Source organism: Cyprinodon tularosa, unplaced genomic scaffold (genome assembly GCF_016077235.1).
Source record: "Cyprinodon tularosa strain WSP-4 unplaced genomic scaffold, ASM1607723v1 ctg815, whole genome shotgun sequence".
NCBI lineage: Eukaryota > Metazoa > Chordata > Actinopteri > Cyprinodontiformes > Cyprinodontidae > Cyprinodon > Cyprinodon tularosa.
Genome location: NW_024039580.1, coordinates 394,323 through 418,580, shown reverse-complemented (window position 1 = coordinate 418,580; position 24,258 = coordinate 394,323). Strand labels below are relative to the sequence as shown.

The following is a 24,258-nucleotide window of genomic DNA, read 5'->3' as shown; positions in this document are numbered from 1 at the left end:
CTTTGGACTTGTCCTATGTAAATCTCAAGGACTCATACATCTTTAAAGTAAAGGGCGGAATATACTTCTGCAACCGCACACATCAAATGTCACTTGGGTCTGGCCACGAACCAGTTATGCTGGTATGCTTCTGCACCGTCGGTCTGGAATTTCTACGGACTTACAGCAGTTTCCCGCCAAAGCGCAAAGGAGAGCCTATTCGAGAACTTGCGAGAACTTCGGCGGCGCTAGCGGGAGTGTTTATATTCTAAAGCAACAATGGCGTGTCTGCAAGATATCACGGTCACAGAGATGGATCTAGAGTTGATAGACATCGAAGAGGAACAGGTTCTGTTAATGGAGCGAACCTCCTCGATTAACCTTTCGTCTTAGTTGTCCATTGTAATTGTTGCTCGGTTTCTAAAAATGGCGCGCCCTGGCACCGAATCGACAATGACCCCACAGACTGCCGAAAAGGCATACCAATCACAGCTGCTGTTTGTCTGCACACTTCCGCTTGAGGTCTGCGCGGGTTTGCGGCCGTCTGACGCGTAGTCAGGAATTTCTTTGAGGGACAGATTTGACGATGGCAGAGGCTATGCTTCAGGAGCATAAATTGGCCTTAAAGTAATATAGAATAGGAGGACATAGGGACCTCTTTTTCATCATTCTGCCTCGTTCTATCTCTATTCTCCTACTTTACAGAATCTGTTATGCTCTCTCAGCTTTTTCTCATAGTAGCTTCACTTCGTCTGTTCCTGTTTGGCTGTGACTCCATCCTGGAGAGAAATATCAGCTGTCCTGCTGCCATCAACACCTTTGTTAATAGATGTTGGCGATCTGCCTTTAACAGTTGCTTTTTGTATCTCTGCTTCTGTCTCCTTGAACCCCAGTCGGCCTCGGCAGATGGCTGCTCACACTGAGCCTGGTTCTGCTGGAGGTTTCTTCCTGTTTAAAGGGAGTTTTTCCTCTCCACTGTCGCTACAAGCATGCTTAGTGTGAGGGATTGCATTCGAGTCAATGAATCGATGCAATCAACTGGTTTTCCTTAGATAGAAAACTTTGAATCAGTTTGGATTTATGATCTGGTGAACTGTAAAGTGTCTTTAGATGACATGTGTTGTGAATTGGCGCTATAGAAATAAACTGAATTGAGTTGAGGGTCCCTGTGATGGAACCTTGTGAAATTCCACATGTGGTCTCTGATATAAAGTTACCTACTGACACAAAAAGTTCCTATCCTACAAGTAGGATTTAAACCAGTCCAGTGTGCCTGAACCAGAAACAGCAGCCCAGTTTTCTCGGGGCTCCAATAAAACTTTAAATTCAGGTAGAAAAAATTTATCAGTAGTTGCAAAATTTGTAGTTTGGTACATTTTGAGAAAGGAAACCCTGCAGAACTTGGTCATAAAAACCTTGCTGTCCACTGAAGATGACTGTTTAGGATGAGGGTGTATAAATATCCAGTCTACCATAAAGAGAAGACTGCTTGAATTTAATACGGAGGGTTCATTGCACACTTCAAGGATAGAAAATTCTGACAGTTAAAATCAAGATCAAACTCCATCAGAACGACGTGGAACAGTTCATGATCCAAAGCATGTAATATCTCCTGTAAAACACTGTGGACAGTATCAATAGTAATACAAGTTCTATCTACAGCTATATAATTTCACAAATTACGTTTACGCTGTAAAACAAAGGAAGTGGTTTCATAGATTTGTGGTTCTTTCGCATGTTTATGCTTGATCTTTGTTCAACCCACAAAATTAAAGCCGAAAGGCAGAACTTCACCTGCATGACTCATTTTTTTTTTTGTCTTTTATTAGTTGAGGTAATCTTTGGATCCATAATTAGAAACACAGCTGTCTCTGTCAGAATATTTACAGTCCCATATATATTCTCCTATAGAGGCATGTGAGTGTGCTGCACCGGGGACATAAACAAATGTTGACTCTGGTTTACCTGTTTAAAGAGTACCTCCTGAATTCTCACACTTGAAGTTCACTATCTCTCCAGGAAATACACGCAGGGACTGATGTTAATAATGCTGCATGAACTTACTGCACTAGCTGCTAATTTTAGAAGCTAAAATAGTATGAAATAAAAGCTGTCATTACCTGGTTCTAAAAGAATGGAACCTGTTTATCAGCTGAGGTGTTTAACAAAGATTACTTCTTCTCGCACCCTGACTGACTGCTAATTAAAAAAATGTCTGAGTATTCCTGACAGAAAGGACAACATACTCGGTAAATTAATGGATTCTCTAACATTTAACAATATCGACTGTAGCAGAATAAAAGACCCTCTTTCCTTTTTAAAACAGCAGGCTGGTGTTATATATTTTAAATGTAGAAGACATGTTTTAACTACTTAAGGGAGGAACAAATAGTTATTCATGTGTTGCAAAGTGTCTTCTAAATAGTTTTATTTGTGTCATTTCATAATATTTGTAATTTTTGGTGATACAAAAGCAGGTAGTGAGTTTTCTAAAATAATTTCCTTATTATATTTAGCTTTGATATCTGTCCTTTGATAAAATAAAAACTCTAGTTATGAGTTTCTTTATCATAAGATTTAGAATAGAGTAAAACAGAGTTGCTCAGATGGTTACAAATACATGGAAATAGGACATTTCCCTGCTTCTACTTATTACATATGGTAGTTTTCAGCAGAGAAAATCCTCAAGGCCGTAAAAGGAAATATAATGTAAAGAGCAGAGAAACTATTCAGTCAGGAATCCTCTGCATTAAAAAACAGTAGCCTCTAAATCGTGGAGAATCAGGCAGGTTCACCATCACACCTTAAACCTGGTTTGGGTTTTTGTTTTTTGACTGATTGATTGATTTTATTGATCCAACAGTGGAGAAATATACTCGTTCAATCAGCTCAAATAGTCAAAAAGAGAAGAAGAATGTGCCAAAGGGAGAAGACGGTGCATGGGGTATATACAGTATAAACAGTGCGTCCACATATGACAGCTTTTTTTTTTTACTTTATGACACACCTGAAACTATTCTGAACAAAGTTTGTTTAAAACCAATTTGAATGCTTGCTTTCTGTTCTCAGGTTACTGAGCGACACGGTTTCTATTCTGACCGAACTCAACACAAGCCTGTCTGTCAGGTTTTAATGACAAGGAAACGAAACAAATTGCATAAAAACAACAACAAAACAGAATGACTAAGCACCAGGATCTCAATCACTTTTACCTAAACTTAGCTTTCCAATCTGTCTTTAGAAGTTTACAATGAATTAGGGCTGCGATTAATCGTTTTAATAATGGGATAGCCAAAGGTGGAGTAGTTCTGGATAGAGCATATTGACAGACATTTTTTTTTTATCTTAAAAGCTCTTTTTACTCAAGTTAACGATTAATCGATTACTAAATTAGTTGACGTTTAGTGCAATAAATGGTTAAACTCAATTAATACTATGAATCCAACTTTTTGGTAAAATGGTTTGCCAACATGGAAATGGGGACTTTCTTCTGTTACAGTAAGAACTGAACTAACTTAAACACTTTTATTCAGAAAGAAAAAACACAATGTCATAAGCACAATTGAAGAAAATCCTCTAATCAAAGCCAAAACATGATGCCAGACTATACAACACTGCCTCCTGCTGGGGGAAACAACATCTGCACCTGATGTAAGATAGGATCTAAGTATACAAAGAGTTCTTCTGTTTATCATAATGGTATCAGGTTATCAAATAGTAATTGCACATATAATGTGCAATTACTATTTGATACCCTGTGCAATAACCTGTTTGTCTATATTTGACACCCAGTGCAATAACTATTAATATAAATATCCATATATAAATACCCCTGGGCTGCTCAGTGGAGCAGTGGGTAGCACTGCTTTCTTGCAGCAAGAAGTTTCAGAGCTCGATTCCCGGCCCTGAGTCTTTCTCTATGGAGTTTGCATGTTCTCCCTGAGCTGTGTGAGTTTTCTCCGGGTACTCCAGCTTCCTCCCACAGTCCAAAAACATGACTGTTAGGTTAATTGGCTTCTCTAAATTCTCCTTAGCTGTGAGTGTGTGCATGAATGGTTGTTTTTCCTGTATACCCCTAGCAACCCCACTTGGGATAAGCGTGACAGGAAATGGATGGATGAATAAATACCCATGTAAAAACCCTGTGCAATAACCCTGTATAATAATCCTACTAGATATATATATATATATATATATATATATATATATATATATATATATATATATATATAAAAAGCTGTCATATACTGTTTATACTGTGTATATCCCATGCACCTTCCTCTCCCTTCGGCACATTTTTCTCCTATGACAATTTGAGTTGATGTAACGAGTAAAATTCTCCACTGTGAGATCAATAAAGACAATCAATCATTATATATATATATACATTTATATTCAGTATTTTTGGTAAGATATTAGAGGTAATTCAGTAAATATTTACGTGGCCCTATATTAATACAACTTAGGTCTTATTATATACACGTCCCAGAATGATTAAACAATACAAAGCTTTTGTAGAACCCGCACTGGCTTAGTTCTTCTTTATTTTAAAATCTAGGACCTGGACTTGTCCAATTGTTTATTTGGGGAGATGTTTAGGATTTTAGACCTATTTAAGAGCCCAGGAAACAATCCTAAATTTGAAACTATTTAATGTAAAACAATGTAAAAAAAACAAAAAAACTAAAACTAAAACAGGTCAGAAAAACTAATGTGGAAGGTAATAAAAAGTGGAGACTAACGCAAAACAAGCTGAATGGTTCTGGTTATGTTCGTGTGTTAAACTTAATCTTCCTACAGTGATCGATTATTAACCTTTAATCCAGATTTTTCTCATTCACATAAGGAAATATATTAATTTTATTATAATGATTTCACTTTTTCTACTACTTTTTTAAGACCCAAGAAATGATAGAAGCAAATTTTGTTTTTCAGGCAGCATAAGAATCTGGTTTATAGATTTTTATTTTTAAGGACATGGCTGCCATTTTATCTGCTGAGCTTTTGCTGTTAAAACATCAAACCTTAACATTTTACACTGATATCTTTAATGATGGAGTGATAAAGTTTTGCGTAACGATAAAGTAAGAAAAATAACACCTTATTTTCTTTTTGTTGTTTTTTTTTTTTTTTTTTATAAATAACCTTTTTTTGTCTACATCCTAGCCTGTCTGTGTGGATTGAAGGCTCTAGCCTGATCCCAACATAACGCTGGCAGCATCAGTCTGTGCGTATGCGTTTCTCAGCGGGGATCAGAACTAATGGAGGGTAGACTGATCTAAATAAAGAGCAATCCTGGAGGGAAATGTGTTGGAAGCGGCAAAAAAAATTTAAAATGTGACTGAGGTTGATGTTCCAAGGAAAACCACTAAACATCCAGCCCGAGGTGCAAACATATGGTTTGGATCAAAGCTGCCGTTTTTCAAAATAACCAATTCCAAATTCCAGATATGGAGGATCAGACTGAACTATCCTGGAACAGAGAAGGAAAAAAAATGCTGGTCTTCGTATGTGCCAAAAATCCGCAGTGAGACTCCAGCTTTTCCTTTGAAAATATGTAAAGAAAAATTATTTTCCTTCCTCCTCAATTCCAAGATTCTGTGATCGTCTCTTACATGGAATTCAAATAAAATAAAAATTGAGGTTTGTCGATGTTGGATGAGTTTGAGTTTGTGTGCACTGCAAAAATGAAAATCTAAGTATTTTTGCTTAAAGCTACAGTGTGTAATTTTCAGCGACATCTAACGTCCAGACTGCAGACCGCAGCAACATGAACATCTCCCCCCCGCCGCTTCTCCCCCCCAACAGTACGGCGAGCGTTACGGGACAAAATGTCTTCCAGGACGTCTGCATCACCTACCTTCTCAGGTGATGAGGTTTGTTTACATAGATAATTCTACAGATAGTATTTCATTAGTCTGTGTAGGGTATATATTTCATGTAGACTTAAACAACTTGCTGTAGTTACTTTCGAGCGTAATGGGCGATCTCGCAATCGCTAGCTTGTTGGCTCTGCGCTGCCGTAGCGCAAAGATGTCTGCCTCCATGGCTGCGAGACCCGCTCCTATGTAATTATAAATAACGAATTCTAAGGCAACGCAAATATTAAGGTTAAGAGGCTGAGCTCGTAGATGATGATAAATAACATAGTTATGTAGAATATATTACATTTCTGACTGTATATCCCTGTAATTATTACACACTGTAGCTTTAAATGAAGTGCATTTTGTCTTGAATTGAGGAGGTGAGTGAGACTTTGCTAATGGAACAAGACAATATACATTTAAAATAAGAAAAAAAATGTGTCTTATTTTAAGAGCATATTATCTAAATATCTTATTTTACTGGTAAAAACACTCATTTCATTGGGAAATCATTTTATTTACCTTCTCAAATTAAGGGTAAATACTCTTTTTTTTTAGATTGTTTTTGCACAAACTGCATTTAGTTCTAACTGTTTTATTGTTTTTTTATTGTTTTAAAAGCATCTTTCATAGCTTAAATTGATTAACCCATCCACCTTCCAGAGATGGGTGAAATAAAAGCTACTTTTGAAAGTCGTTTATCTCATTTGTCACTTTTTATTATTGTATTTGGTAGAAAAAAAAACATAATTTAGATTTTTAAGCCATATCGCCTACCAGTAGAGCCTCTATTGCTTAAAAATTTAATACTTAACCCCAGAAAACAACATGTAGATCAATGAATATTTCAGTTAGGAATATTACCAACAGTGAGCTCCAGTGAGACCTACCCGTCTGATATAAGGCTTTCAGTGCAGCAATGTCCGACAGATCCTCGGCTCTGGCTCGACACAGCCAGCGGCTGTAGCTGCACAAATCAAAACACACAAAGAAAAATTGTAATTCGTTACTTTCAGTGACTAAGTAACCATCATTAAGCAACATCTGGTCAAACTGAAGCATGGAGGTTTCTTAGGAAGTGTCGACACGTTAGGAGGGAATCGGAGATCTTAGTGCAGAAGATCATTTAATTTGGTGGTTATAAATTACACTGCAAAATCTGGAAGTCCATCGGTTCCTTTACAGGCCTTCTATCTTCACAAACCTGATTTTTCCCTCAGTGAAATAAACACAGATAATACGGCAAACCTTTAAATTATTTTCTACTTCGTTTTTAATGCCATTTGATGCCAAATGCAAAAGAACACATGTTCTTCTGTGGCGTTTGTCACAACGCACTATTACCCAGGTCATCTTGAAAACATTGTTCTTTGAAATGTTGGCCAGATGTTCGATGGCAAATCCTCCCTCTTCAAGTTGGCAATCCAACGACGTACCCGTCCGTGGAGGATCATTAATCGGAGAGGTGAAATAACTTAATTTTTTTCACTCTTACCCGATGTGTTCCAAAATCCAACTGCCATGCATGTGGGCATTGCCAGTTTAACTACAGCTCTGGTGAATTTCAATGGTGGAATCTTTTTTGTTGATTGCAGATGTTTCTAGTAGTTCCCATTGATTTTGATTGTAAAACGGGGAGAATGGCGCTAGGCTTACCGCACCGTGACGTCACTGCCAGAAGATGTAAGACGTGAGGTGTTACTATATTTGGGTAAAAATGGCCGCTCCCTGACTCAGTGATCACAACATGATTAAATAATAAATTTATTAAATCACTGAAAACGTATTAGTTTTAAGTATAAATAATAATCCACAGATTATTCTTTGCTGACCTAATTTCTCCTTTAATTCTGAATTTGATTCAGTTTCACTCTGTTTATCTTCTTCTGAGTTTCCGGACTCCTTCTTCCAGAGAAGCTCCTGAATTTGGACAAGTTCAAAGCCTCCTGGGAAATCTCACCGTTCAGATGAGAGTGAACTGATTTTCACTATCCATAATGCTAACCATGCTAATGTTATCAGCTTAAAATATCTGTCTTAGATAAATAACTCTGTTTCAGATTAAATGCTTTCTCTCACGCACAGTGTGACGTCGCGTCTCATGATAGAAATGATTAATGGCCGATCCTGGAAAGAAGGCAGGATTGATTATTATAAAAGCTTGGTATTGAAAGCTCTGAAGAGAAATCTGAATAAACCCTGGAGCTTGGAAATCGACTGCAGGTCTCTGATCTCTGCCTGTTAATGAACAGAAAGTATAAGGAAGTCATTTTCGGATACGTAACACCTGACCATGGCTGCTGATGCCACAGAGCCGGTATCGGTTGGAGGAATGACATAAAAGCAAACTTTAAGAAAGCTTTCGGTGGTTTGGACTCTTACTTCCTCTGGTGCTGTTTCTGCATGGCCACCTCTGACATCTGGCCCTGTAAGATCAGCTTTCTCTGCTTGTCCACGTCGGCCTCCATCCGGGCGAAGGCGTGGTTCCCCACCTGAACCAAATCCAGCTCCAGGCTCTCCTCTGCACAGTCGTCTGCACAGAAACAAAGAGATACTTTCTTTATCAGACCTGCGGCGAAACACTGAGACGTCCTAAGGAACAAAGAAACACGCAAAACAGAAAAACCGATTCCAGTTTGCATCAGTTTCCTGTTTTCAAACCAAAGCTGACTTCCATGTTCATGTCAACATATCTGCCTGTCCTTGTTGGTTATAATCCACGGATGGCGTATTGTGTGTGTTTGGGGGGAGACGATCCAGCTGAACTTCAGCTGACGGCATCCAGCCACAGCTCTGCTGCTTCTCCAAACAACCACACTTATGGCCTGAATTTGATCAACACTGACAGAGCCATGCGGTGAGTCACTCGGCCTGCGTTACCACAGCAACTGGGCTTCCTTGCAATCAGCAGGGCTTACTTTGGATCCACGCTCTAAAGCCACAGCTCCATGTTCTGAAGCTCCATGCCAGCAGACATCATCGCTGAGGTCGATCTAGGCTACAGGATCAACACGGAAAACGCTCTCGTCCACAAAAACAATGGCTCTGGCTTTCACCGTCCAGCTCTCAGAAACCTTAATGTTCAGAGAGCAGCCAGAGGCTTCATTAGCTCCAGAGGAAAAGGAAAAAAACATCTGTATTCTCTCTTTTCACCCATTAATTGGATTTAATCTCCTTAAAAATGGAAGAAAACTTCATTTCAATCAGAGCATGGCTCATTATTTCCTCTCTGAAACTTACAAACCATCTTCTGCTCTACCTTTAAATCAGAAGATGCACGCAGATTTAGATCTTAGATGTTTTGATCCAAATCTAAAAAACATCAAAACCAAAACAACACATAGTGATGCACTTTTTCTAACTAAAAATAACAAGCAGATAGAGGTACAAGAAACATGCTCTCATGCAGAAGTGTAATGTTGTATAACCTGTGGTTTTAACTTCAAACTGTACCGTATTTTTCCGACCATAAGTCGCACCGTACTAAAAGGCGCAGTCTCAGTTATGTGTGCCATTTCTGTATTTAACACACACATAAGGCGCACCGGACTATATGGCGCGTTTTTTATATACAGGTACATGTCCTCTACTACCTTTAAATACCTCTACTGCGTATTTAAAAATAGAGCGGGAGCAAAACTGAGTATGACTGTGCTTTATTCATGTATTTATTACAAAGTATTAATCAAACCTGGGAGCTGGCCGTGAGACAGACACATCGCAGATGACACAGCGCTGTGATCACTCCTCTGAAACTGTTTATTGACGCATAAATTAACTTAAAATGCAGTAATCTGCCAGCGGAATATGTTCGCTTTTATTAGCCTGGTGCCTGCGGCCAGCCAGAGGCTGCTGTTGAAGGGATTCCTACTGTCGGTGCACCGCTGGTATGTGGGGGTCTGAACGCCTCCGACAGAAATAATATTAGAAGGCAGGATGATAATCTGGATGAACTGACTGCAATGATTAAGTTTTCAGGTGGATTTTCTCACTTAAAAACATATTAAAACTGCTTTATTCCCACTAATCACAGCAAATATAGCTGCAAGGTGTATTTATTACAAAGTATTATTCAAACCTGGGAGCCGGCCGTGAGACAGACACATCGCTGATGACACAGGGCTGTGATCACTCCTCTGAAACTGTTTATTGACGCATAAATTAACTTAAAATCCTGAAACCTGCCGACAGAATATGTTCGCTTTTATTATCCTTTTATAATCCTTTAGATTATTTAGATGAAAAACACCTACCAGCCACCGCGGTGAACCCGGAGGCGACCCGGCCCAGAGGCTGCTGTTGAATTAAGTTTTCAGGTAGAAAAATAGAGCGGGAGCAAAACTGAGTATGATTGTGCTTTATTCATGTATTTATTACAAAGTATTAATCAAACCCATCAAAGTCATCATCCTCTGTTTCTGAATTAAACAGCTGCGCTAAATCAGACATGCCAATTTCCCCTTCTTCGCTGTCAGAGTCACTTTCCGTGCCGGGTGGCTCCTCGGAAATAATGCCGGCTTTTGCGAAAGCTCGAACAACAGAGCCAGCAGACACGTTAGTCCCAGCATCAACAATCCATCCGCAAACGGTGGCGTTCCTTTCTTTGCCTTGCAGCTATATTTGCTGTGATCAGTGGGAATAAAGTCGTTTTAATATGTTTTTAAGTGGGAAAATCCACCTGAAAACTGGATAATAAAAGCAAATATATTCTGTCGGCTGGTTAAGTTAATTTATGCGTCAATAAACTGTTTCAGAGGAGCGATCACAGCCCTCTTATATGTGTATCATCAGCGATGTGTCTGTCTCGCTTCTCTGATTGGTTGATGCGGCGTGTCCAGCAGCAAAACTTCAATTTTTCCATCTCGAGCAGCAGCAGCGCGTTGGCGGCGTGTCACACGCGTCAGATGCTTAAACGCTCCCGACGCGCTACACCTGCGCTGCGGGACCTTTTGCTGCGCCTATACGCTCGTCAACCATTGACTTTGCATGTAAACTCGCTGCTTCTGCTGCGCCTGCTGGGTCCGGTTCACACCGATGTCGAGCGGTTGAATAACACCAAGCACAGCGTTCAATTGTTTCACCGTGTTTTTCACATCAGCTGTGAGATGGGCACGCATGGAGTCACAGATTAACAGCGATGGTGATGAGTGGAAAAAAACACCTGGTCTCCTTATGCTGCGTTCACACCGGGCGCAGCTGGCGCGACAGAAGCAGCGAGTTTACATGCAAAGTCAATGGTTGACGCGCGTCAAGGCGCAGCAAAAGGTCCCGCGGCGCGTTTTGAGCAGCAGGCGCAGCGCGTCTGAGCAGCTGAAGCAGCGCGTCGGGCGCGTTTAAGCATCTGACGCGCGTGACGCGCCGCAAATGCGTTGCTGCTCGAGATGGAAAAATTGAATTTTTGCTGCTCGACGCGCCGCGTCAACCAATCAGAGAAGCTGATCTGGGAGCTGGCTGGGAGAGAGACACAGCGCTGATGACACAGACCGCTCTGATTACTCCTCTTAAACAGTTTATTAACGCATAATTGACTTAAAATATATACATCTGCCGGCAGAATATGTTCGATTTTATTATTCTGGTGCCTGCAGATCGGATTATTTAGATGAAAAACACCTACCAGCCGCCGCGGTAAACCGCGAGGAGGCATATTAAACATATTAAAACTACTTTATTCTCACTGATCACAGCAAATATAGCTGCAAGGCAGAGAAAGGATAGTGAAGCTCCGCCCAACGCGCGTCAGAGCCACTTTTGCACCGCGCAGCCAGAGCAGCAAAGCTGCTTCAGCCGCGCGTCAGAACTAACTGGTACAAGCAGCAGACGCGATTTTGCTGCTTTTGCAGCGTCCGGTCTGAACATTCACCTCCCTCAGCCACTCTTTCATCATCTTCTCATGGTGGTCTCAAAAGTCCGCAGTAACAACACACATAGGGCACACCGCACCAAAGGGCGCGCCACACATTTTGGGGGAAAAGAAAGACGTTTATATGCGCCTTATAGTGGTGAAAATACGGTAATCAAAAATCCGGCAGAATATTTCTTCCCATATGTTTGGAAAGTCTTTTATATCCATCCAGAATAAGTGGGTCATAAAATCAGAAAATATCCAATCAGTGAATCCATCCATCACCCTTTATTTAGAATCAAACATGCCTAATGATTTTGGTCTGAACTCCTGACTTTATCTCTTTCTCTGTGCTTTATCTTTCACAAATTATAAGAACAGGTTTCTAGAGCTTGAAGATTAGTGATAATCGCCGTTTTTCTTTTATAAATACAGTCCTGACTTCATCCCTGCAGACTCAGCTTAACAGAGACTTCTTTTAACTTCACATTTCTACACCAAACCAGCTGCAGCTACAAGCTGAATGTTTTCAATACAAACCGAATGGCTTCCACAGAACCCATTGGAAAAAGGAACATTTCTAATCCGTTAGATGACAGAGTTTGGACCAAAATAAAAAAATAAAAAAAAAATAAAAAACCTTCAGCGGAAAAATAAAAACTGTTTTCCTTTGGGGAGGGATCATTGGAAGGGAGAAATATATCAAATTCTGCATGGATCTGCTTATTTTGTGGACTTTTAAGCCAAAGAACGAATGTTTGATCTGGAAGTCAAAACAATTCAGTTTCCAGTCCTAATTCTAACCACCTGAAACATGACGTCTGTTTGACACCGATTGTTCTGCTCTATCGATGGGAAAGAGTACCTTCCAGGCTGCCCGGTTTCTCAGCGATGCGGATCTGCCTCTCTGGAACCACAGGTTCGCCCTCAGAGTTGCCGATGTCAGCTGGAATGAGAGGCAGGCAGACCTTCTCCTCTTCCTCGGAGCGTGGATAGTACAGCGGGAGCAGCTTCTTGTACACAGGCTGAAAAAACAGTACACACAGATTTTGTTGTCCTCAATAACATTTCTGTTCTTTACCAGATTAACTAGACAATCTTAAGTAAACCAACACAGCAGTCTGTGAACAAAAACTCGCCTTGTAAACTTAATAACTGGCTGTTCCAACCTTAAACATCAGATGTTTGAGTCTGTGACATCTGTGTAGACAGATCCGGACCTGCTGTCCTTTGCAGAATTAACTACAATTTTAAAGGTAATGCTGCTAAGCTGCTTCAGCTGCTTCAAACAAAACATAATTCTTCAAATACAAACAACTGTTCTTGGTAAAATAATAAAAAAAAAAAAAAACTTTGACTGAATGTTATTTTGAGTGTTGTTTGTAAAAATGACCGAGTTATCTTGGCACCTATCAGAGATACAGACCTCCTCTGTCTCTGACACGGCGAACACCACTGTGTCTATGCTGTTCCCATGATTCTCCAGGAACCGACGCACCGTTCCTGCAAACACAGCAACACAAACACGTTACCTGACATAATAAGTGGATCCACACTCCTCCTAAAAAATGAAAACAAACACTCATCAAAATACCAGTAATTCGTCAGATTTGTAACTGGAGACGTAAACAAACAATCAACTTCTGGTTAATTTGATGGACCATTACAGGGGTTGACTAAGGATTTTTACCACTTGCCCTTCAGGCAAGTGACTTTCACATTTAATTTGCCCAGAAACTATATAAATATAGTTCCTAATATTCATTTTTGTATATATATATCAATGAAACATGTTTGTTTTTTTAAATTTTTTTTGTAATTCAGTATTTTTTAAGTTTCCAGGTTCCCGGTGTGTATATGCATGCGTCAGATAATGAACTCAACTGAATGAACTTTTTGTCGAGAATCATTATACATAGTTATTTTATACAGGGTTTCCACAGTCTTACATGATTTCAGAATTCCCTGACTTTTAACTGACTCAGGATTAGTTTTCCCTGACAAAATAAATGCAGCAACAAGACAATAATAATAACAGGTCACCAATTTAACATGCTTAGCTCTATAACATTTAAATGCACCTCTCCAATGTCTAATAGAAAAAAATGTAATGAACATTTTTTAATGTATGACCTGCATCGCTGTACAGAAGACTGCCATATGATAGCGCTTTCTAGCTCATTTGTCGTTTTGCTAACTAAATCAAAATTATCGCTAGGTGGACAAAAATCACGCCATCTGGCGGGAAATCACCGGGCTTTTTCAAATCACGCACGTTTTTCAAATCACGCGAGAATGTGTACAAAACAAAAATGGCGCCGGCAACGCTTCTGGGTCGTTTTCATCGAATGTTGGTGATTTTAAAGTAATTCTGAGTGATAACTAATTCTTTTTTGCCATCATTGCACTGGCTCGGCGGGAAAATGCAATGAAATTTGTACTCTCCCAACAATAAAAACTACTTGCCCCAGGGATCGAGCGATGGTTAACATCATAGGTAAAAAATTGGTCCATTCCATTAACTGATTACTTCAGCTTAATGGAATCTTTTAATGTTACCACTGACCAGCAGAGGGTGCTGTTGTTCATTCCAAAACAAAGCCTCAATCTTATTTGCCAGGGCAGTACGGCTAATGCGGGGGAAGATGCTAGAGCAAAAACATGAATCCATCCAGAAAACAGGATTATTTACACTGTTAAATGGCCTCAAGATATAGAACGAACTTTATCTGGTTTTGGATAAACTCCTTGAGTTATCGCCTAAAAAGCGCCTGTCTAACTGTGCTGCATGGTGAGGCAGCGTAACTTACCTATTGTGCTCTGAAGAGGAGAGTGTCATGATAGAAAAGTAGAGGGCATTATGCAAAACCTATGTTACATGATAGAAGAAGACATGTTGCTAATAAGTACAGTAAATAACATTCCTCTGTGAGCAAGTAGAACGCAATGTTTGTGCTTTATGCTATTAGCACTTTATGCTCTGCTAACAGCATAAAGCCTATGAATGCTGAGTTATACTAAAAAAACAAAGAGATATAATCACAGTTAGCGTCCGCGTCATTAAAAGGAAATAATTAACAGTGTGACAGTATATCGGAGCGGCATACCCTGTCTTTTAATCACCATAATTATACGTTTCTGACATTTTTCATCGTGTCTTTTTATTCAGGAAAGCCAATATGTTCCTGTTTTACTATATTTTATAAATTCATCTAGTTTATGCTTAAAATGTTTAAAGGAAATTAAAAATGTTTAATAAAACATTTTTTTGTTTTGTCAGTCAGTGTTTTATACATCTAGCATAAAAATTGTTATAATAAATTGACTTATATCTTTTCATTGAGCATATTGTAAAAACTGAAATTCAGCCCTTCATGTTATAGAAAGATCCTCCTTATACAGGAGAAAACTTTTTTTTGTTTTTTCAATGGCCATTTATCAAATAATCGTGAATCGAACAAAATCAATTAAATCTAGGTTAATTAATTATTAAATAACTTTCAAAGCATCCCTAACAAAGACCATTAGCAATTCTGATTGTAGAATAGTGGATGTAGATTTACCCAGAGGTCAGAAACCGACACTTCAGGTGAAGCTTTATGGAAAACTAAACACAAATCCGCTGCTTTAATGAGAGCATGATGTTGCTCAGATGATCATTAATCACTCTTGGGAGTTTTGGAGGGGAAAGTCCTCCATGTGTCCCATCAATGTGTTTTCATAGAGTGAGGCTACTTGATTTACAATAATCTGCCTTCGCATCACTTCTGTAAATCATGGAGGCATCTCTGCGTTCGTTTATAACCTTAAAGCTGCCTGGTTTTCTGCTTTTCTTGGTCGGGTTTAAGGACTATGGCACCACAGCCTCCTTCAACCAGTAGTACGCAATCTTTCACTCAGGGGGGCGCTGCAGGCATGGTGTGCGGCTTCTAGAAGCTTCCAACCAACTAAAAATACATTATTTCCCAAGAAAACTAATAGAATAAAAAAGAGTAAACGAATTAGATGCATTTTTTAATTATGCATAATTTAAAATCTCTGCTTAATTATTTAATGAAAAATTCTAACCTAAAATCTGACTCTGTGACAGCAGGTAGGAGGCATCTAACATCTTTGAATATAGTGGAAAAGATTTGGGTCAGTTTTTCAGTGTTTAGTCCTGTTCCTCTCCTAAACATACTGTACCGATTGGCTTGTTTTTTTCCCTCTGACTACCTGTATGTCCTGTCTTTTCTCTTTTTGACATGGGACCATATAAATAAACTCTTTTGGATTCTGTTGTTGTCTGGATTTAAACAACCGGGAGAGTCAAGTAGCATTGAAACAGACATGCTGCTCTTAGGGCAAAACAGCTTTAATTATGACAACAGCCCCCTGCTGTATCCCAATGCTATAGTCTCAGCAGTCGGGTCAAACAGACTGTGAGCGTCTGACCATTCAGTCACCTTCTCAGCACGCTACTGAAGGTAAGAGATATATTAAAGTAACAGAATCCACCTCAATCCAACCAGACGTTCACGATATTTTAGTATTAAAGGTCCCACAAGAGCCTAAGTAAAATAAATTTATATATGTATATCTGGGAGACTCTTACTGAAAGCGATGTGTGCCGCGTCCTCCAGCGGATAGCCTCTTTTGGTTGTGTTCACCACGCAGAAACCGACCGACGCCATTGACTGCTCTCTGCAGGGAAGAGAAATAAAACCTTTCACATCACGTTTTAACCCCTAAATCTTTTGTTTGCTACATTTTAAAAGCACGGCTATCCAACTCAACTTTATTTATAAAATTATTTTGAAAAAAGTCACAAAAAAACAGAGAGAGTCTCATGCTGTGTTAGAAGCCAAAGAATCAAAAAATGTTTTAACTCAAGTTTTAAAAATAGACAGTGAAGAGGATTCCACAACTGAAAAGGCTCTGTCTCCTCTGAGCTTCTGTTGGGATCTCGGTGTCTCCAGGAGCAGCAGATCAGCTGACCCGAGGCACCGAGTGGGAACATAAGGGTGGAGAAGCTCAGAGAGGTAGGGAGAGGCCGAGCAATTTAAAGCTGGACTGTGTCAGACTGGTTTAATGAGCGGCTGAACTGCTGCGTCTTACGCTGCCAGCTGCATGACGTTCCTGTAGCAGCTGTAGAGCGAGCTCTCCGCCGCCGTCCTGTACTTGGCTTTGTACTTGGGTCCCACGGTGTGGATGATGTACCTCGCCGCCAGATTAAAACCTTTGGTCAGCTTGGCCTCTCCTGTCCGACATCCTGCAAACAAATTCATATCAACTAGGTATGCATCCCAGATTCTACATCATCGTTATATTTCTTCCCTACGTCCGAACCTTTGAGTTTGACCAGCTCTTCCCGCAGCTCTGGCCCAGCCAGCTGCTGGATGCTGTCAGAAATCGGGTTTTTGTCGTTTAGGGACTCATTGCTGGTGTTCACAATGGCAGTGCAGTTCAGCAGGGCGACGTCACCAGTGCTGAAGCAGAAAGGAGAGGAAGAGAACGGTTTCAGATCTCTGTCAGACAGCAAAAACTTGGTCTAATCTGACCAAATATTTATGAAACACTTCATGAGTGTGAAGCAAGAATAAAGAGATGAAACAAAACAACTGCAATGGATAAACAGCAGTCTTTAACACATGTTTCTATTGGGTTTATGAAATGAATCTTAATGCTACAAACAGCTTAAAAGGGCTAAAAAAAATAGAATTAAATGTATCAATTAAAATTTCCTCTCCAAATGAAAGATGTTATTTAAACAAAAATACTTTTTAAGTTCTTATTTTAAACATCCCATAAATCAAAGCTGTGAACGCAGACAGGCCATGTCACTGTAAATAATAAAAATAGAGCATACACAGTAAGCTAGCAGATCAGTTTAAGATTCCATGGGTAGAACATGCAAACTCCATGCTGAAAGACCGGGCCGGTAATTGAATCCAGAACCTTCTTGCTGCAAGGCAGCAGTGCTACTCACTGCCCCACTGAGCAGCCTAAATTAAAGCAATAAAATGAGATACTTTTGGTAAATTACCAAGAAATTGTTTAACTTGGAAGAAGCTACAACATGTATTGCACATTTTGCTCAATTTTTCAATTGAGATTATTTTGCTAATTGATCATTTTCTGTCTATTTTTAGTCTTAATTAAGTGGATGTCCTCTCTTCCATCCCTTTTGACATGAAAATGGGCTCAGAGCTTGTTTGCTCAACAATTTCTTTCCTTAACAGAGCCAAACTATGGAGCTAGTTTACCATTAACATTTCAAACATGCAAAGTATTTATAGATCAGGCCTTCTATGTTCCTTTTGAATATTTGCTTCTGTCTCCTTGAACCCCCAGGCAACATATGGCCGCTCAAACTGAGCCTGGTTCTGCTGGAGGTGTCTTCCTGTAAAAAGGGAGTTTTTCCTCTCCACTGTTGCTGCATGCTTGGTGTGAGGGATTGCTAAAGTGTCAATGACACAATGCAAGCAAATGTCTACTGTCTCCATATGCTCATCCAGGATCAAGTTCACTAGTCTGACTGTATGATCTACTGTAGTTGAACAGTTTCTATAGTTCCTGAGATGATATGTGTTGTAAATTGGCGCTATATAAATAAAAATTGACTGAATCAACCAATTAATAAAAGCAAAAAGTGCTCGATAGGAAACTTTTTTTCTAACAGAACCTAATAATATTCAGTAATTGATTAATTTGGGTCAATAGCTTCAGCTCTATTGGAGGAAAGATGCTGTGGGAGACTGACTAACTGAACTCACAAGCCTCATGAGTGAAAAAAAAACAATTTCTTAAATGAAATTTTCAAAAACACCCTGTCTTTATTTTAACCAACATTATTTTCCAGACTTTATTGTAAATTTTATTGTTTTTTTGTTTTTGTTTTTTTTTTTATCAAACAGACAACAACTGTAGATACAGGACTAACTCTTACTGGTTTTCTAAACAGAAAGTCCACAATCTTCAGTTTATTGTGTTTTTTTCCCTCTTCTCCTATGGGGTCCTAAATAAATCTGGAGGCTTAAATATAAACATTCATCCACTGCTGCATGTTCTTTCTTCATACCTTCAACAAAACCACGATTTATGTTAATAAATTAGAACAATTAGAACAATTACAGACTGGATCAAAGCAGCTAATGTTAATCGGGCCACTACCTCAACCCTGACGTCAACTTATGAACCTCAAAAGAAGAGCAACAAACTTCATAGAGCCCTGCAAAAGATAGCATAGAGCGCTGCTCGGACTGTTTTCCAGTGTAGTTCTGTTTCTCTGACCGTGACTGGCTGGATGTGCTCTCTTCATCCTCTGACATGAGAGCTGCTTGGAGCTTGCCTGGCTGTGTGTTTCCTTGACGGGGTCGCCTTTTACAGCTGCTTTTTCTATGTCTGCTTCTGTCTCCTTGAACCCCAGATGGCCGCTCACACTGAGCCTGGTTCTGCTGGAGGTTTCTTCCTGTTAAAATTGAGTTTTTTCTCTCCACTGTTGCTACAAGCATGCTTAGTGTGAGGGATTGCATTTGAGTCAATGAGTCGATGCAATCAACTGGTTTTCCATAGACAGAAAACTTTGAATCAGTTTTACTGTATGATCTGGTGATATGTGTTGTGAATTGGCGCCATGTAAATAAACTGAATTGAATTGAACTGCTGTTTCTGACAACAGTCAAATATTCAAACGAAATGAGCCGTAAAGGTTGAAGCTAGGCTATAATACGCCATGGGTTCTAGTAGCCCGCTGATTGACAGCTAAATGTTAGCAGGGTTGTTTTTATATATTAAAACTCCAATTATAATTTCCTAACATGTGGGTTGGAGGAAATCCACCTAACTAACTGAGTGCAACTAACTGATGTTTAAAAGAACATTAAAGCACAATTTGGCAACATCATATTCTAACTGATATTCTGACCTTTAACTTGACCATCTTTTCTTTTCTTTGTATAAAACAGAAAGAAACTAAATCATCCAATGGAGGTGGGGCATCAGCAAACAGGCTGGCTGTTAGTATCACAGCAGAAACAGTCCACAGGCCAAACGGCATCACAAACCATGTCGTACTCAAGGCCTCCATAGTTTTTCATTCTGATCATTTCTCATTTAGCTATTTATTTTTTAAAACAGAGATCTGTTTTATAAGACATAAGAAAAAAACGGGACACTGAGGACACAGCAGTAGTTTAAGCAAAAAGAGTCTGTTTTCTATCAGGTTTGAGCCACAGGGATTTCTAAACCATTGGTCCAAAAGCAGTTGAAAGGTCCCTCTGTGGACCTCTAAAGAGCTGTAATACATAAGCTCGGTTTAAGTGGTCACAAGCTAAAAGGTGCCGCTGCCTGAGGGTCTGTAGTCCCTGAGCTCTGGTCATGTTACTGCAGCAGGAATGTTCCTCCTCCTGGTGGGGGCTGCTGCAACCATAAGGCTCCTGCAGAGAAGCTTAGAGCCTGTAGATGCACATGAACTCAGAGAGTTCGTGTCCTTCTCATAGTGGGATTTACTCTATAGGTTGAATTATCCTGAGGATTATAGTGAATAGATAAGTGGATCCATGAAGTTATTTACTGATGTGGTCAAATGAGTCATAGTGAAATGGTTTCTGCCCCTTTATAGGTTTATTTAGTTTTTTAAAACAACTTTTAAGGTAAAAGTCATTATTTTAAAGTAACATCTTTGTAAACAGCGTTGACACATAATGTTGCTTTGTTCAGGCTGCTCTTCTCAAAAACTCAGCTATGTGACTTTAGAAGGTCAGATCCGTCACTCGTTGGGTCATGTGACCCAGAGCGCCGCTTTACAGCAATCTGAGCTCCTCTTAAATATCAACATGAACTAAGATAAAAGTTGTTGAGCAACAAACCAGATCAGAAATATTTTTTGCTCTCTGATGTAAAGCTCATTCTGGAACAGATTTATTTAAAGTCGGCCCTCGAGGGCCGCTGTCCTGCAGGGTTTAGAGGTTTCCCTGCTTCAGCACAGCTGATTCTGATGACTGAAGTTCAGCAACAGCCTGTTAATGAGCCATCAATGGAAATCAGCTGCCTTGAAGCAGGGAAACCACTAAAACTAGAGGTCCATCGATGTATTTTTTCAGATCCAATCTGATACAGAAACCTGAGCTGAGTGTATTGACCGATATCTGATACCGATCCAACTGTAGACTGAATGAACCATATATCTTGTCATGTGAGAGAAGGCTTTAGCCTTGACATTAAGATTATAAATGTACTTGATATTATTTATTAACAAATAAGCATCAATAAGAAAAAACTAACAGTTCTATGTAAAGTGCAACGGAGTGGAATATCTGGTATGAAATCACTGATATCCAATCCAGCTAATTGGTTAAAGTCAATATCTGATCTATGCATTGAATCGATGCATCTCTATGTAGAACCTGCAGGACAGCAGGCCTGATCTAGAACATGAATGTAGCCTTGAATTTAACACCAGTTCCACGATCTCTCAGTCTGCTGGTCCACATTGGTCTGCTGTCAGATTCCAAAACAAAAAAGTGGCTTTAATATGGAGGGATTTTTGTTTCAATGTTATTGCAATTTTTTACACACTAAAATATTAAAAATGTAAAAAGATTTTGAGAATCAATTTGCTGAGAATATTTAAATATTTTGAAAATTTATTTATAACTTATAATTTATTTTTTTCAAATTCAAAAAACTTTTTTTATTTTACTACATTTTATATTATTATTATTTTTTTTTTTTTTACGGATTTCTCTTTTTCAGACAAGGTTTGATAAGAATTGTATTCTTATCAAACTGAGTTTTACAGATCACATTCTCTTCCATTCAAACCCAATCGGTCTTTGACAGTGTACGTCACTTCCGCAAAAGCGCAATGCATTTAGGGTAGTTAGCGCCATTTCTGTGGTGAAGAGACAGCAGCAACAAACAAAAGAAAACTAACAGAGAGTAGAAGTGTTCTAGTTGCTTCCTTTGGAAATAATGGGACACTGGTGCTGCGTCAAAGGATGCAATAGTAATTCTAAACAGAAAACAGCAGATGGGGCCTTACGGTTTTTCGTATTCCAGACATGGAAAAAAAATACGGACCGCAGACAGAGGACTTAACAAAGAGGCGTCGGGCTGCATGGGTCGCTGCTGTAAGAAGGAAAGACATCACGTTTCATAAAATATCTCCTCATGCTCGTGTTTGCTCTCGGCATTTTCTCAAAGGTAAGTCCTTATAAATATACACTAATAGAAATCAACACGCTGAAATGGTTTGCTTATTAAGTTGCAGGAGTTCATGTAAACCTACTGAAACATGCTGTGGAAGAGAAGCGCAAAGTGATGTTTGTTTTGTTTATTTCTTTTTTAGACCGCTAAAATTTAATAAATAATGCATTCTCTTTATATAATCATTTACACAATCTGCAATACAAATATATATTTTTTAATGAATAAATATATATAAATACACTGTACATATAAAAACACTGTACATACCCACTCGTCAGCCAACTCACTGTATTTATTCATCCTGTGCAATCTACTTAAGTTTATTTATTATAATCCTTTGTTCGTCTGTAAGCTTTTCAGTTTGTTTATTTACCTCTGGCCTTACTAGTCTGATGTACTTGTGCTGTTTCGGTACAGCAAATTTCCCCACTGTGGGAAACATAAGCATATCTTATTTTATAACACATCTAATCTAATGGGCTCTGTTATTAAGGTGCTTTATATAGTGTTTTGAATAGATGTGTAAAACACTCAACCTTTCATCTACTTTGCAGGTCAACCCGCATATGAGATGATGGAGACTGACCCAGACTGGGCTCCATCCCTGCATCTGGGCCACACTGACATCAAACCAACAGACACAGACCGCTCTTTAAGACGTGGTTATCGGGAACAGCTGAAAAAGAATGCCCTGCAAGCAACTGAAACGGGGCTCCATCAGGCTGATGAAATCCTTGAGCGACAGGATGAAGTTACACATGAGGCGACAGAGAACCCTAACCAGCAACAGACTGACATGCAGAAGGCTGCTGAAAACGTTGGCTGGCCAAACACCAAGGATGACACAGAAGGTGGTCGTCAGGAAGGACAGACAGAATGTAACCTGTGTGTGCTCAGGTGTGCAGAGATGAACTGTCTTTTGGAAGAAAACAGAGAGCTGCGGCGTGAACTTGATGAGCTGCGGATCTCTGATTGCTTCTTTGGAGACAGTACTATACGGGTCTACCAAACTTGGCAACCTTTATGGCTTTGTTTAATTTTCTGCTGCCTCTCATGTCTGCTCAAAATTAAAATTCTCAGTGCATTTCAAATGCTTCTGCTAACCTTCATGCGTCTGAGATTGGATCTGCCCTCACAACACCTTGCTTATCTCTTCCGTGTTTCACCAAAGACAGAACATTCAATGAAATGCTGTCCTTTTTATATGCAAATCTAAAGCGTGCAATTGTGTGGCCAGATAGAGACACCTTGCACAAAATTATGCCTCATCAGTTTGTGGAGGCCTTTGGACATAGAGTCACAGTGATTATTGACTGTTTTGAAATTTTCACAGAGAAACCAGCTAATAAATGAATGCCAGATCAAGTACTGTTTCAACTTTATTCTTCTTCTTTTTATTCTTCTTTTCACACAAATAGAATTTTGCTTTTTTTAAAGTTACTTTTGAAAAATAACAGCAAAACAAATATAAGTTTCACCATCACTTCAAATATTAACAATGTTTCTGAAGTTGTAAAAATGTGTGTACAATAAAGAGTGGAGTTTGAAATTTGAAACAAGCGTTGTTATTATCTTTTCAATCAAGCAGAGAATTTATGAAAATGCAATAAAAAATCTCAAATACATAAATAATGCAAAACAGTGCAAAGCTTCAAATGTTTTACTTTGTCTTCCTCCCTCGTATATAGCAGATTGCTCTTTAGATTAAATTAGACGATTTTCATTTTCCCTGGACTTGTTTTTACTGTGGTCTGTGGTCTTCCGTAGAGATATAACCTAACAGGTGATATCTGTGAAGAAGACTGCAGATCCCAGTGAAAACAGGCCTGGGTAAAGTGAACAGCAAATACAGTGTGCAACTTATCAATGTGCAAAAATTATGACAAGTTTTTTCGTTCAGTCTGATGAGCAGCACAAACTACTCTAATAACTGCAGCTATTTGTGCAACTGCCCACAAAATCTGCCTTGTCACTGTAATAATAATATATAATATCGTTCCCTAGCAGCTTTAGAAAGTTTGTCTGGGTAGGGTATCTGTTCAGTTTTCTTGTTCTTTTCCATTTAACTGATAATCCTCACTGCTGGCTTGCAGCGCTCTCCTCTTGTTTTCTGCTGTTTTGTTTTTCTTCCGCTCACCACAAAAGTGGCGCTACGGGGGCGTGTCAGTCACGTGACTGACAAAGACCGATACAAATGTCCAGCAGACCAATAGAAAAGCATTTTCCTTCCTCACTCCAGAGGAAATCCCGCCCCCAGAAATGTAAAGAATGAAATCTGTAAAAACGCTATTTGAAAAAGAGAACTAATAACAAAAATAATTTTCAAAAAGAGGAAATTGGAACTGACAGAACAGCAAAATTCTTCTCAAATTTGTTTTT

General features: G+C 39.2%; 1 protein-coding gene across 2 annotated transcripts in view; it reads right to left on the bottom strand.

Moving 5' to 3' along the window:
- The window catches only part of gdap2 (ganglioside induced differentiation associated protein 2), a 60,577-nt gene that overhangs the window by 23,888 nt on the left and 12,431 nt on the right, over window positions 1-24,258 (bottom strand). For both annotated transcript variants that reach the window (XM_038272047.1, XM_038272046.1), the window contains exons 3-9: window positions 17,017-17,156; window positions 16,786-16,939; window positions 16,283-16,371; window positions 13,115-13,191; window positions 12,554-12,713; window positions 8,226-8,376; window positions 6,734-6,810 (exon numbers count right to left, since the gene is read on the bottom strand). In XM_038272047.1, the coding sequence (XP_038127975.1) occupies window positions 6,734-6,810; window positions 8,226-8,376; window positions 12,554-12,713; window positions 13,115-13,191; window positions 16,283-16,371; window positions 16,786-16,939; window positions 17,017-17,156 (848 nt within the window). The remainder of the gene's footprint in view (window positions 1-6,733; window positions 6,811-8,225; window positions 8,377-12,553; window positions 12,714-13,114; window positions 13,192-16,282; window positions 16,372-16,785; window positions 16,940-17,016; window positions 17,157-24,258) is intronic.